Raw genomic sequence first — 16,257 nt, forward strand, 5'->3', positions numbered from 1 at the left:
GAATGTAGAGCTCTCATGGTATGTTTCTTAGCAAAAGGGAATTCTCTATTGCAGTTAAGTTTCTAAATTCTGTAATAATGAAACTGTCAATTTGTGTAGGCTTAAAGGAGTGTGTAGAATAGACACCAGCAAATGGATAACTCCATAAATGTATTTCCATTTTAGAGAAACTGGTTAGTGACGTAGCAAATGCTTTGACTTTATTAATTATATTTGGGTACAACTGTTCTTTGAAAACTTTGTAGGCACTTAATTGGTATGATAATTCATACCCAAATCTGTCATCAAAAGTAACGAATCAAAACAAAAAAAGGATTTGGAACTAAAATTTTAAGATCATATGATAATTATTGCTGTGTAAATAACTCCCTTGGTAACCATATGTTTAACACATCTGTCCTGCTTTCATGTCTGTTTTTCAGACAATCATTATCAGAATTTAGCACAGGAAAAACTAGGAAAAATTAAAGACTTTAAGGAATATACTTAAGCCCAGCAGGGTTTTTTTTGCAGTCAAGAAATGTTTTAAAGTTGAGAGTGTAAGAACTTCAAAACAGGTGAAAAATAATTATAATCCCACAGGACACTACTCGTCTGTCCTGGTTTGACTGGGTTAGAATCATGGACCAGCCGTGGCAGATGGGCCGTTAGCAGTTTGGAGTCAGCCAGGGCAGCTGACCTGAGTGAGCTACAGGGGTAGCCCATCCCATCATGTCATGGTCATTATAAAGGGGGAAGGTTTGCTGCAGAAGGGGAGGAGCTTCTGTGGGGTTCTTCCTGCTCCTCCTCCAGCTTCTTCCTGCTCCTGAGGACTGCTGTCCTGTTAATTATGGTGGCTGCACACTCATTTGGCTGAGTATAACTCTGTGTATCTCTGCTGGTGTTGTTTCATTAAATCTGTTTTCACTTCCACCCACAGATCTTCTCTCCTTTTCCCAACTCCCCTCCCTGGCTGGTAAGGGGTCATCGGGTGATAGAGTGACTATTATAGCGTAGCCCTGGGTACGGGCTAAATGTAGACATAATGAAACATTGGAAAGGAGAAAGCTGAATTAAAGTATATGAAGACACTTTTTTTTTTTTTTTTTTTCCACACTGCGTTTCACTTAGCTGGTATAATCAAAACCCAGAACCATTTCTATTATACTGCATGTACAAATCATCGTTGTTCTGTACCATTGGGCCTGACAGACACGAGATAATAAAAGCAGCGTTGAAATCTACATTGAAATGTGGTTTTGAGTACATGGTAAATACTAGGTAGTCTCCAAAATAGTTAAGTCCGGCTTGTGTGAAGGGGTCAGAGACCTGATCAACCGTGACCTGGAAAGTGTTGTGCAAGGAATGTTGAGACAGCCTTCCTCCAGTCACTGCAGTACCTGACTTGTGGTACCAAAAAGACAGCTAGAGCTTTCAGTACTCTCAGCATAGGCAGCTACTTCCTTGGCCTTGGTAGGAGAACTTTTTTGAAGTTGACCTGTCTTCCAGCTAGCTTCATGCTGGTACTTCCTTCTTTATTCCAGCCGCCTTCTTGATTCAAGGAGTGCTTTATATCCAAAAGCAAACCTTTTAAAATCCTTTTTTGCCATTGGGATAGCTTTGTCCGTGTGACATTTAAATATATCCCTTGAGAAACTTGTGTGCTCTATGCAGATGTCTCATTCAAAGGCTAGAAGATGACTTCTTCACTTGGATTATCCTACATGTGTCTCAAAAGCGCATGTACTGTTATATGGAGATAATTGCTTCTCTAGAGTGACTTGCGGTACGGATGTTACAGGAAGATGCTTACAGTTATCCCAGCAGATATTTAAAACACATATTCTCTTACAGATGTGATTCAGCAAAATGTTTTTCTAAAACTAGAAATTAAGCCTTTCTGTCTACCCAGGAAGATCAAATTAATGTATTGTTATTTTTATATTTATTATTGTATTTGTACTACTATAAATAATTAAAGACTTGTTGAAAGTCTTGACTAGGTCATTCACAATAAAAATAAAAATGTCTGTGATGATTTATTCTATTGACTTTTTTTGTTTAATTAGGAATTTTTCAGAAAATAAGAATTTGGACAAGGTTCAGAAAATGTTTTCCTCTGTTCCCTTTTGGACAAGATGCAGCTTAGCATATGCTTGTTCTCTAAGTCATTGTGGAATATGGACTAATTTTTGTTTGTACCTCATTAAAGTGTTAACAGACATCCCAGGTAATCATATGCTTTACTGTGCCAGCTAGTAAATATCCAGGGCGATAAGGCAAGAAACAAGACCATAAACATGGGGCATTTGATGCTAAGTAAAAATGTAGTTACTAAGGAGTTTTCTACAGCAACATACAATTTTATACTAAACTGTAATCCGGAACATTGCTGATTAAAAATAATGCCCATAGTGATTAGAAATTTTGGTGGCCTTTTGATTTGGAGCTTGGTTATTTGAGAAGGAAAGTCATTCTTCTTGTTTCCTTTTGCTGTCAATGCCACAGAATGTAAGGAGATATGACAGAATGCTAATGAGATGTGGCAGGTTCAGATGAGCCGTGGAAACATCATGAATTAATCTCAGCCCTCTGTCAGTCAGAAGCCAACAGACTAAATCTCTAATGGAGAAAATCCAACTGACTGTTGTGTTGTGATCAAAACATGGAATCTTTCATCTCTGATGCCATTTGCTTTGTGTGGTAGTTGGTATGCTGCAATGCTTTTAAGTGCCATTGGTAAATCTTGAGAGACTTTGAACAGAGATTCTCCGAGAACAATGATGCTGACAGAAAAAAAAATAAAAAAGAGAAAAGGGCATTAGACTGATTAATCACATACTAATCTGCGCTCTACTGTTCAACTATAAAGTTTATTTGTTTTCATTTAAGTTTATTAGGCTTTAGTTTTTGATGCTGTTCTGTTCTTTTACTTTCTGCTATTTTAAGGTAGCCTCCAACCAATGATACAGTTTCTGCACTTAAAGGACCCAGCACTTTCTGCAGTTCTAAAGACATATCTGTGCACTTTTACAAGACATACCTACAGCTCAGAGGTTCAGAGATTTGCAAAATTTAGAAATGCATGATCCATACAGAAAGGCACAACTATTTACGGGAGCCTGCAGTGATCATGTTTTGTCTGAGCAAGAAATACATTTTTTTTAAATAGTTGTTGCTTCTTGCAATATGTTGTTCTGTTCAGTTAGTGAGAGAAGGAAATCGGAATTCAAAGTGCTTCATCAGATTTGGGGTTCGTTCGCATTGTGCACTTTCCTCTGATTGTAAACTGTGTGTCAGTGCTGCAGCTCAGGTGTGTTTAGAGCTGATGTGGATATGCCTGCTCCAGCCCAATTTTAGCTACCGCTGTTTCAAATTGCCATAGTATGGGATGTGGCACTCAGCATGGTATACAAAATGGTCCTGGAGTGCTAAGCAGAGACTTGTGTAGTTACACCTCATTCATCTCTACTCTGTTGTCATTACACTAAATCTCTAAAGCACTGGGTTTACATTGATGTGCACCAATTTTTCAGTCTGTTCTCCAACCAAGTGCATGTACCCTTTTGTATTCTTTTCCCCATGGCTGAATAATACTGCCAGATGAATCTGTAAGAAAAAATTAAGATTTGTTCATAAAATTCCAGTTTCTCCTGTAAACCCTTGTTCGGAATATACTCTGGACACTTTATATGTGCTTTCTGTTTTCATTTTCTTATCAAAACTCTTTTATAAGAGATTTCTGCTTCTCCCAATCTTTTAGCATGTGATATACTAATTAACAGAGCAATGGAATTACCATATACCTTCTTTCCCCATGAATTTCTTTAAAAACAAATATCTAAGTTTTTATCATGTAAGCAGCTTAAATGTCTTCATAACATATAGAATGATTTTTAAAGGACTGATGGGCACTAACAAAAAGCTATCTGCATTATTCTAACCAAAAGGATTAAAAAAACCCATGCTGATATGAAACACCTTCCTGAAGGCACAAACCAAGCCTCATTGCAATACACCACAGGAAGCGCTTAATACACTCATTCTGTGTTTGTAATTTTATATGGATGGGTGTCTGAAGAGTTCGACATGTTTCACTACCCTATATTGATGTTGAACTTGCTGTCTCATTGTGTTCAGGCTGTGCTCACTACTGTTGTTTAAGCAGGAATTGCTTGAAGACACTGAAACTAATGACTATGCTTTTAAATGAGCCTTTTAGACATGGAGAGTATAAATGATACCTGAGAATACTATAGTTAATTACACTTCTGTAGAAGTGCAAGAAAAGTATGACATTTATGTGATGCTGTTACACTCCACAGATCTGTTCTCAGTAGCATCGTTTACCTTAGACAAATGTGTGTATATCTATTGATTTTGCTTGAGAATTTTATTCACAGTGAAATGAAACACATAGCATTAAGCTTCCTAGGCTCCACAGCTGTCTTTAAGATGCTTCTAGCACTCTTAAAGACAATGGAAAATGAAAGGAATGGGATACTTCAGCCTTGTAAAGAGGACTTTATTTAGCATGTTTCAGTGTATCTATCTGTCACAGGCTCTGATAGGTATTGTGCTTCTATATGTCCAATTCTTGTGATTCTTCAGTTGGATGGGTGCAGATTTCATCAGAATAAAGACTTGAGAGCATTTGGAGAAATAAGGTGACAATAAACAACAAAAACTCATTTAATATTTATATACTTATAGAATTATTAATTCACATACTTTCATCCCATACACTCATTGCACTTTCTGGGAATATCTAATATTTCCTCTTGTTAAACCCAGCAAAAAAAGTGAAGGTTTTGTGTGGTTGCAGTATAGGGTGAGAAGAATCCCACTGTAACATTGTGCATAAGGTTTCTCCACCCTCCTCTCTGTCCCTTTAGAACTGGGACTGTAAATTCCACTTTGAATATCAGGTGACTCCACCGGCACTTATAGGAAACGAGCTACCTTCAGTAATGAAGTCCAGAGTCTTATCAGGCTTCAAGTTAATATTATGTTTTGACTTTGTCATAATCCATTTGTTAGGGTCTGCTTATATCAGTGGCAAAGTTCTGACGAATGTGTGTGGAAAAATAACCTGGAAATGCATGCAACTGTCACAGTAATAGAGATGTTACACATTACTATCACCTGAAGCAACATGTTGATTAAAAACTAAACACAAAAGGCTCTACATTTAATATTTTTATATGACAAATCTCTGTTCTGTGTGTTTAATGAAACTGATGCAAATACAATAATTCTTTTTTTTTAGGAAAAAAAATGTTGGGGTTGAAAAGTGCTGAAAAAGTAGTTCTAAGTTTTGCATCATCCACTTGGGGAGCAAAAGTATTCATATTACCTGCGTGTCCAGCTTAAACACATAGTGGTGAAATGCTAATTACTTTTAAGAATAAGATAATGGTCAGAAATTATTTGCAGGATGTTGTCCAATAACTGGTCGATTTCAAGTAATCACAATTTAATTAAACTTAATTTTATATGAAGAAAGAGAATGTACTTGGAGTATTTTTTTAACTCGGTATATTAGGGTGCTAGAGCATGGGATTAATATCATAATGCAAATAGATTAAACTGTGAAGAATTTAATAATTGTGTGTGGGTAAAACTTCACTAGCACGTTTTCTTTCTGGAAGTCATATCTATTGTGTAAAACAAGACATTGAAGTTGTACCCAAAGCTTTATGTGGTACACTTGTATCATGGTCAAAGGCAGCAAGTTTCTTTTGGAATTTTCTCTTAGAGCCTCATAATAAATACAATGCACATTGATTTAGTGCAAGAATCCCTTCTCACATTTGTAGTGATCTTCTTTGGAGCACCTCTCTAATCTGAGTGTTCCAATTCCAGGTCTTGGTATGTGGCTAGTGCTTTGGTTTGTTAAGCACCTTTGTTTCTGTTCAGTCTGAATTAACGATTGAAGATCAGTCCTGTATTTGTGTGCCAAAGTTTAGATGCTCAAGATAGAAAATTTTGTCTCTAGCACTGTGCAAAAAAAGTAGGTCTGTTGGCATCCAGGAATTTACAGGCAGTTGTCCATAAACACAGCTAGAGGATGGCTTCTGCAATAGCAAATAGCTTTATTATACGTTTTCGGAAAGCAGTCTTCCAAAAAATTTGCATGTACTTTGTTATGGCATGACAATCACATTACTTTTTTGATTCTGAGTTTATTACGTGTTAATGTTAAATGTTAATGGAAGTGGGAGGTTACTACATAAAAAAATACATTTCAAACCGTGGTAAAACAATTTACTCTTTTTGGAATTACCACGGTTTGAAATTAGATTTATCACATATTGCTGCATTCCTGACCACTGTTTGCTTTCAATTCCTTTTTAACTTTTTGAGATGTTTACAGAAACACTTAAATTTAACCAAAGAAAAGCCTTCCTTTCATTCTTTTTTCTTTCTAGTTGTTAAATACAGATTTAGGTTACTGACTATTGAAAACCTATTAATACTTAAGTGGTTAGAAGTGTTCAGTGGAGAACATCTTTTGCTGATACATAGTAGAATTAATTAGCTTATTGGAGTCCTTATTGTTCTTTAAGATTATTGAAACTTATACATTTTGTGACATTTTAATTTTGCATATAGATTCTTTTTCTGCAATAATACCCTCAGAACTGCAATCCTTTATTCTGGAAAAAACCCTGTTGAAGCCAATGAATACGTAATGTGTATGTCACTGCAAGACAGTGGTTGTAAAAGATCTGTTCATATGTTATGATCTATAATAGGCCTTCCTATATTATCTACAAAAGGATAAGTAGTCAAACTATTTCTGGTGCAGGCACTGAATATCTAGCAAATACAGATACTAAAGAAACCAGGTAATTTTTTCTCATTCTCATTTCTCCTCATAAAATTTCTCATGTTTCTTAGAGAAATGTGCTCTGTCACATTCTTACAGAGTCATGGTCATTATAAATCTGGAGAAAAACCTTGGCCACTGTCCACAGACTACCCTCTCCTTCCTACATCACATATTGCCTTATGACTGAAACAATGGGCAGTGCATCAAGTAGCCCTTACCCGGAGTATTAGGGAGGTGATAAATTTCTTCTTGAATGGGTGCTCGAATATTAAGGTCTCTTTCACTTCTGAAAATTTTTAATGTATTTTTGTGACTTCTTCAGGCAGATGCAGTGTTGAGGGAACTGTTAGGGTTTGCTTTTTTTTACAGACTGCTTACTTTTTCTGTCTGTTTCTATGTTACTTACTGTAATATTTCTATATTGCTTCTACTCACCTTTCAGCAGTTTCCCCACCTTAAAGCCAAATTTCAAGTAAACAGTGCTATAGGCACAATGTGTACCTGGCTTTCCCATTTTATGGATAAAATATTGACGTTACATTGGACTCTATGGGCACATACAAAGATAAAGATTAAGCTTTCCTTGTATCTTTGCTTGTTTCCTTAGGAATACTGTAGCAATAATGAATTTATTGCAACCTTTGCTGCCAATGCCAGGAAATATGAAGTTGTTAGCATCTTTTTAAAGATTTTTAATATACATTTTTGGTTTTATACCTACTTAAATTTTTACCAGAACTTTCATACCATTTGGTTTCTGACACTATAAACAAGAAATAATAGGAATCAACATAAAATGAAGCTAGTGTGACGGAAAGGTCAAAGTATCACAGTTTACAACCATCTTCTGTCAAATATATAAAGCATTAAAATACCAATATTATATTCTGATGACATAGTACAGGAAAAAAATGACACCAATATAAATCTTTTCTCATAAATATGGTTGTTAGGAAGAAAAAGTGGAGAATTAATTCTCTCTTAGCTAAGAAAACAATAATCTAAACATTTTTTTCAGAAGTCTTTTGATGAAATGTTTTCTAACTAGAAAAACCTAGCTAATATAAAAGTAAAGTTCTCCTGCAAATATCTTAACTTTGGCAAAACTTTGTCAGATTGTCACCTATGCTTCTGGAGGAAAGGGAATAGATAGAGAAGAGACTGATCTTCCCCAGCCTCCTACCCTGATAAAGGATGCCTAAGATGGGATAAGTGGACTTGTAGCAGGTCACTGACTTGGCAGATCCTGGACAGATGGTGCTGGAGAGCTGAAGAATAATGTTTTAAATGCATAATATGTCCAACATGTCTATGGCGTTCTAATTTGCTATATAGATGCTGCACAGTGTTTATGGACACACATCCAGGAAAAATGGAAAAGAATGTGTGAGCTGCTGCTTTTCAAATTTCAAATTTTAGTACAGTGTGCTAATCATTGGGATGCTTATTCCTCTAAGCAAATGGAAATTTCCCTCTCTGTTTGGCCTTGTTTGTTAATTTTTCTCATTATTGCTGAGATTTGGAAGGAAATCAGAACTCTTTAATGAAATGGAGTTGTTTGTTTTCTAACCAGATTTAGTTTTCAATCTAAATGAAGAATGAAGATTAAAGGATATTTTATAAGTCCTTTCAAGTGCTTAATTGGGGATTCTCAAGCAATTTGTAGAAGATACATAGATGAATTAACACTTTAAAACCAATTAATTTTAGTATGCAACAATTAATTAAATCAGAGCTTGAACTTTCTGTATGGGGAAAGTTCAGCTGATTAAGTTTTGATCCACTTTCAGACAACAATAGACAATTACTACTGTGAAATGAGTAATTCACAGAATGAGACTTTACTTGATAACACTACCAGACTTAAGTTGGGCCTAACTTTTTCGATAGGCCTCCAACTTTTTTAGAGACACCTAGGCTTTCCCTCAGTACTAATTCCCATTCAGTACATTCAGTTCCCTGTGTTCTTCTGAATGCTTTGAAGAAGGAAATACAGTAAAGATTTTTATGTATGTTCATTCTTTGCAAGCTATGTTTTAGAAGATACTTGAAGTATTAAGATATTAACAAAGTCAAGTATGGAAATGTAGCTTAGTTTCTTATGTTGAATTTTTTATATCCATTAAAAGGATGTGAATTTCCCTCTGAAATTAATTAGGATTATTGCACTGGCAAAGGAATGTCTCTATATAGGGAATGCTTCCAGTTCAGGGGTAAAGTTAATTATTTTCAAGGGGTAAATATCAAGATTTTAATGACACATATTGTAGCTGCCAACTAAGAGGTTTTCTGCGGGATAATTTCCAAATGAGACTGAGATCTTGCAGCTGCTGGCAAGGGAGCCTGCATGTATTCTGCTGAATTTCAGCACTTATGTAAGATCAACGTTGAAAGCCAGATTGATTCACTCTTATATGTGTTGAACAACATCTTGTTTTACACTTGTTACCATCGACTTCTTGAGGTCTCATTTGAAAAAAAAAAAAAAAAAATTAAAAAGGGAAGTACTTTTGTGGAATATGAAAGAAAAGAATTTAAGGAGGGATCAGATAATTAAATTGCGCAATGAAGAAACTACTACCACAGCTGAAGATCACTCAAAGAACAAAGATGAGTGAGGAGGAGAACAACTGAGCAGAGTAAGAGACTGATAATTTGGGTTTATGGAAAGTTTTGGAATACCTCGTGGCTGTGTATTACTTACTAGTTTAAAAAAAAAAAAGTAGGCCAGCTGAGAAATCTTTTACTTTAAAAGTCACAGCTTGACGAACGGAACAGATGATTGCATATAAGTTAACTTATACAAAAAGATGTATCCATAGCAGATGCAGGTCCTCTAGCATGTAAACTATATGCAGACAGAATTCTTTCTTGCTACTTTCTGCCACCATGTTTGGTGGCTAGCACTCCATGAAGTGTATCAGACAAGGGACTTTCATCTGGTTTACTAGTTTTGAATGTAACTTTATAGTGAACACTGGAGTGAGGGCAAAAAATTTGCGAAGATGCTCCCCTTCTTAGGATGTCCTATGGGTTCAGTGGTATCTAGGCAGAGACGTGATTTTGCTCTGCCTTCAGGACAAAGACATATGTGACACAACAAACCAAATAAAAGATGGATGTTTGAATTTCATCATAGTACTGATTTTATCCTACCACTGTTTCAAACTAATCTCACTGAGAGGCCTGGACATAATACTGAATACTCAGGGAAGTATGAGGGCTGCAAGTACTATTGCTTTTCAGAGCTCTTTATCATCCTGCTTCTTACAGCCCTCTTGAACACTACAGAAAATACAGTGCTGACACTCTTGGACCACCAAAGACATGAGTTCCCAGTATCAGAGCAAATTCTGTATTTTTAAACATTTTTGCAATCCTTAAGAGAACTGGATATTCTTTTACCTCCGGGCAAGACTCTGGTAGAATACTCAGCACCAAGGAAAAAAGAAACCCAAAATTGCTACATTTCTTCAGCGGAAAGGAGGGAAATAAATGAATATTCCAAATGCAGACTTGCTTGAAGGATCTGTAACTATGTAGTTCTCAAAGTTTTCAGTTATCACTTACAACATGTGCAGTTTGCTAGGAGCAGCTGTTTTAACAAAAATGTTCTATTACTTTTTATTTGGGGATTATTTTTATCTAATTACCTTAAGGCTTGCATATGTATTACTTTTCGTGCTTATTTTCTGCACTAGTTCACTTCCAAATATTTATGCTACTGTCTAAAGGATGATACAAATGCATGCAGTAATTATAAAGATGTCTGAATTGCCAGGATACAGTGATAAAATAAAAGCTTCAGTAATGCCTCTGTCATCTGCTTCTGAATGAAAAGAAAAATAACATTGTGAAGAAGATCCAGATTTCCCCAGAGCATTACTCTTCCCCTTAGAATCCCACAGGATTGACTTTGGTGCCTGCAGGCTTTATCAGCTGTGCTTAGTGATTTCATGTGTAACATGTCTGACCTATACTCTACCCCACATTTTAAGATGTATTTTAAAACATATTGTTCCTCCTTCAAAAATATCTACTTGTATGTGGCTTACAAAGAGAAAATTTTACTATAAACTACTAGGCATTTCTTTTATAAGAAAGGAAGATTATAATTCTGTTGATCAGTAATTTCTATTTTATGGGTGGCAGTAGAAATGTTAATTTTGATCGTGACCACTACTTTCCTGCATGTACCTGATTCTACCTAAAACTATGAGCATAGGTAACCCTTCCCACACACTACTGATTTTTTAATGTAAAAGTCATGTTACGAATCACATGTATTTCATATTCTCCAATTAACATGTAAGGAATGATCTGCAAAGTATCTTTTCCTGCTTAAGTTCCTTCATTTTGCAGGATCTTGTAGTACTTCACTTTAAATAAAACAAATATATTAATAGTTTAGAGCTGTGAATCATCTTTCCTAGAGAAAAAGAATTTATGGGAATAATTCATTTCTGTGCCTTTTGACATTTGAAGATATTTTATATAGAAATCCTTACCGATAGCCACAAATACAATGATTCTCTTATTCTTACATGTTAGACAAGGTTTTGGGAAACCTCTGAGAAGTGTGTAATGAATACAGGGTTGAACTGAGGCTGATTAACTAATAAAAGTGCTCCTCCCTCTTCTGACCTGTTGAAGTGTTGGAGTTGCACTTTGCCCTGCTGAAGGAAACAGCCTGGGATTTATGTACCAAAATGTTTTATAACTATCAGAATTATCTCTTTCGTCTATCAAAATACTTTCTGTAGTTTCCCATGCCTATAGCAGTTGCCTTTTTAATCCTTTTTTTTCCTGGTGTGACACCAGGGGAGGCAGCAGCAGCACTCTGCATAATGAGCAATGAACCAGCCACTGATTTGCAAGCATTTTTGAAGGGCTGCTTTGTGTCAATGGCTGTTACTAGGTTTTAATTTTCCTATGAAGCAAAAATTTAACAGTCTTAAGCATCAAGAAAGAGATGGAAAATTATTTTAATTTAAAATTAGCCTTAAGATCAACCACAGGTTACAGGGAAGGATAAGATATTCTATGAAATTCTTTGCCATGGGCAAAAGGAAGATCAAACTGTTTGCAGTGTATCAATGTGTCACTGGTCATATCAGAAACAAGTTATTGCATATTTTATTCTAAGGATGAATTAATTAATTGAAGGACTTCAGATCCTCGGAGGGAACTGCTGTGTGAGTACAGAGATAAAATTTGCCTGTTTCTAGACTACTTTATATTAGGTACTATAGTAGATAGAACGTGCTGGTCCTAAGTATACAGTGGAATTCAGTCTCTCCTTGACCTCCAGAGTATATGACAGGCCTTAATATACGCTAAAGTTTTGTGATTATTGAGTGTAAATCATTCTATACAGTAAATATAATCTATTAGTTTTGTTGTAACTTTGCAGTGATAAACCTGTATGTGCTAAATTCTTAGTTATTTTATCACACAGATCAGTACATGTTGAGTTTAACACAGGCTTTGTAATCTGAAGTAAATTGTGTCTAGATAGTTAGTGAAGACATTTTTAAAAATATTATAACATGCTTTAAAGAAACTGTTTGCTTACAAGATTCCAAAGAAACTTCACTAGATTATTGAAAAAAAGTAGCTTTTATAATATTTGTTTAATACTGCAATCTCTACCATGGAATTCTTGACTCTTCCCATTCAACAGGACTTTCAGTTTGTGAACACCCTCTGGGCAGCCCACATTTCTCTCACCAGTGCTTGTTGGGCATGGTTGCTGCCTTCTCACAGTTGCAGTGGTGCAACTTTAAGGAATGTTTGCCTAGAGCTTGGCCAAACAGGAAAACTGAAAAGCAAGGCAAACCTAATACCTGAACCTGTTTTAAAATGTAGGTTACATCGTCAAGTTTTAAGCCCTTATTGAAATGCTCCTTCTTTTGAGAAGCACTGAGCACGTAGTAGTCCCACTGAAGAGAGCAGAAACTTCTCTTTGGTCAACAGCTGCTTTTTAATTTGAAAAGCAAGGTTTTTAGTAGCCAAATCTTAGATACCCAAAACACTAAACCAACATTTCTGGTCTCTCTGGACAAAGTCTGATGATTACTTCAAAGCCAGCCTCATCTTTACTAGCAGTTCAGGAGAAAGAGTTTCACCCAGTGTCTTGGATTTTCTTGACTTCAAGCCAGTATCAAACCCTTCGATTTCCCTGAGGAAAGAAGGAGTGGGGGGGAAAGGCCCTCCAGCCCTCATCGATATGACCCTGTGCAGAATTCAGCTCTGGTTTTTGTTTTGCCAGTCTCTGATACAAAACTACTAACTGCCGTTTCAAGGGCTTTTTGTGCTTCTGGCTACACACTGATAAGATAAAAGGCATTCAGATATTGAGACAGAAGATGCTGTATCTGTATAAGGAAATATTACCATTTTAACTTTAACTAGACTTTAATTATGATTAAATGTTTTGTTTTAACAAAGAAAATCCTTTCTCTCTGAGCAGGTGTACTGAAGAAGGGTGGTATCTGTTTGCAGACAGCTCGAATGGAGAATTTGGTCACACAGCTGACATCGCTACGCCAGTCATCTCACTTACAGGGCCCAAATGCAAAGTCATATTCTGGAATCACATGAATGGTTCAACAGTAGGTTCTCTGGAGGTACGGAGATGTTCTTTGTTTTGGGTTGGGTTTTTTTACCACCCGAAATTGCTGTGAGAAAATTAATGTCTTGTAATTTAGTTTCATTAAAGCCTAGGCTGCTAATAAATGAAAATGAACAATTGTTAACTCCACTGATCTCAATATGTTATGATCTGAAGGAAACCTTAGCTCAGCTAAGCTGGGGAAAACGTAACTTTCTTCAACATTCAAAAATTACGACCTTTATAGACATACTGTGGTTGGAACTTCCATACAAGAAAAAGCCTTGTACTGCACAATACCCTTTGACACTGAAAAGCATCAGTAAGTATTTGGACATCAATGTCTTCGGCTGAATGTGGGAGTGTGAAAAAAAGTAGTAATTGTATTAAAATTTGATGTAAAATTTTTTAGAAACAGCTTATTCCTCGGAAAGTTTAATACTGATCTTTCAGAGGTTAATTATATTAATGTAAGAAGTATTGAACTATTTCTAGGAAATAATGGTAAAAAACTTCCTTATCCATACCCTTTTTTTCACTCCAGTTAAAATAAAAACACTTCTGTAAAGGGAATGTAACTTGTTCAGCAGCTTAGAGATCAAATATGTCGCTGCAATGTGAATGAATAAAACAGCAGTAGTGTTCTTAACAATTTTTTTCATCCACCCACCTGAGTAACTACAATGAGATTTCCCATGTGTGGCTCACGATGACTACAGCATCGGAAATGGATTGAAAAAAATCCTTAGGATAAGTTAGCAGTCACCTGCACACTCAGCATCAAATTGGGTGTAGCCAGTGCATGTGGATATAATTTAGAAATAAATTCCCACTAGCTGGGTTACTCTGCATAACAAATTATAACAAAAAGCTGGCAGAATTCAACTGTTTTGAAGATGAAATTGCAATGTGTTGACATTAGAACTGCAATCTGAGATATGTCCTTCACCCCATGCATGTGACTTGCTAGATGTTCAGAGGAAGTGTGTTCTCTGTTTTCCTGAATTTTCCTTAAACAATTTTTAAAAATTTTGCTGAATTTCTTCCAAGTAAGTAAAGATCTTGCTAGGCTGCTTGGCAAGTAGTTAAATTTTAATTCATCAGAAATAGTGAGAAACCAGAGTACTCGGTTTTAAGACTCGGGACAGATCGATTTGCTTTGAGACTTCTTTGGTTTTAGTCTAGAGAAAGGACTTCTTTACAGTGTAGGAACCCATGTTGGTTGGAATCAGGTTCACAGAGTGTTTTGTAGAAATTAACAGCAAATTCTATGGAGCCATGCCCAGTATTACTACCACAAAAGGCGAATATATTACAGATTTTTTTTTTTCTCAGTTTCAACACAGGAGACTACAATTTTCCTCTATTCCTTTGCTGATTGCCCTGCCCCAACTTAATTGATTTTAAGATGCACCGAAGGAAAAATCACAAAATGTTTGCATTTTAAACATTGTAAATAATTACCTGGTTTCAATTACTTAATTAAGCAATTAATCATGAATGTAGGAATAACTCAGAATTTAAAACTATTTAGGTAATTTCTCATCATTTTCTTCTAAATGTTCTAAGGATTATATGAATGTGAATATTTTCACTGCTTAAAAGTCTCTAAAAGCCTTTTATCCATCTCTTCCCCCAAGACTACCGCTTTTTTATTTAATTCACAAGTTTGGATTTTTGTGTGTTAGTCTGCATCCATGCCATCAAATGTCATGTCAAGACTTTTCGGCTCTTTGCATGAGTGGCTGTCTTCCTATGTTTCTATGACTTTCTTAAACATTGATTAGCTGCCACTTTGTTGTTCAACCTTTGTCTGAGTATTTGTTGGAAGCGCTTTTGTCTGCTTTCTGCCCTCTGACTTGGCATGAGTAACTCTACCAAAATTATTAGATGTGTTTTTTCAATAATTTGCAATCTAATTGAAATGCATAGAGCTTCAAAGTGTGTTAGGGTGCAGCGAAGCCTTGGATTTTAATAGCACTTAAATTTATGGCCATATTTAACTCTAAAATTATAACCTTTAGCATGATATGATAGAGAATACGAATTTCTGATGAAGGACTTGGATTTATAATTTAGTAGGTAATTTACAGTGTATGTAAAAACGTATGTATGTGTCTAGTCACACACATATCTATAGTCCTATAAATATATAGTTTGTATTTGAGTATAGGAAAAACCTTTTCTTATTCAGCACCCTTTATTCTCTGAAATAATATCTCTAATGCCTTATACTCTCCAATTTTTTTTTCCCCCTTGAAATTCATGTCTTGTCCTGGCAGTTCTTGTCTATGAAGCCAGGTGTCCCTTTGTTTTTCTATTCAATTTAATATATTACACCTGTTTCTTTTGTTCCTTTGGAATGAAAGCTCTACAGTGTGAGGATCTGCTGTTTGCTTGGCAGAACTTACCTGTTATGCAATATCATATACACTCATGGGGCTGCATAAATTAAAAAAAAAAAATTTTTTTTTCATTATGATGAAAAATGCCTGGGCTACCCTAAGAAATTTATACACAGCAATAAATCCTTGAAATCAGAAGTGGTTCACGCACCTGGTGAACTGATGTTTAGCTCTACAAGTACTTGTTGGAGACATAGCTTGACACACTTCATCAAACACCCATCTTGTTATTGTCAGTTCACTTGAATTCGGATGCCCAAGAGGTTGGAGCAAAGCATATTTAGGACTTCATGCTCATGTCAAAAAGTGTCAGCTTTCCCTAGTTCAATTATTTACAGAGGTAAGGGTGTTTGAGTCTTCCACGGCCCAAACAGATTAACTTTCTTTTTTAGAAAAAAAAAAAACAGCCAAGTTTTTATGTCTAG

At 35.7% G+C, this 16,257-nt stretch overlaps 1 protein-coding gene across 1 annotated transcript in view; it reads left to right on the forward strand.

Annotated features, from left to right (window-relative positions):
- Positions 1-16,257, forward strand: part of MALRD1 (MAM and LDL receptor class A domain containing 1) — a 268,374-nt gene that overhangs the window by 87,623 nt on the left and 164,494 nt on the right. Inside the window, exon 22 of the mRNA XM_086467325.1 lies at positions 13,287-13,443. Coding sequence (XP_086323451.1) covers positions 13,287-13,443 — 157 coding nt within the window. The remainder of the gene's footprint in view (positions 1-13,286; positions 13,444-16,257) is intronic.

This window comes from Leptosomus discolor, chromosome 6, assembly GCF_034619465.1.
Source record: "Leptosomus discolor isolate bLepDis1 chromosome 6, bLepDis1.hap2, whole genome shotgun sequence".
Classification (NCBI taxonomy): Eukaryota; Metazoa; Chordata; class Aves; order Leptosomiformes; family Leptosomidae; genus Leptosomus; species Leptosomus discolor.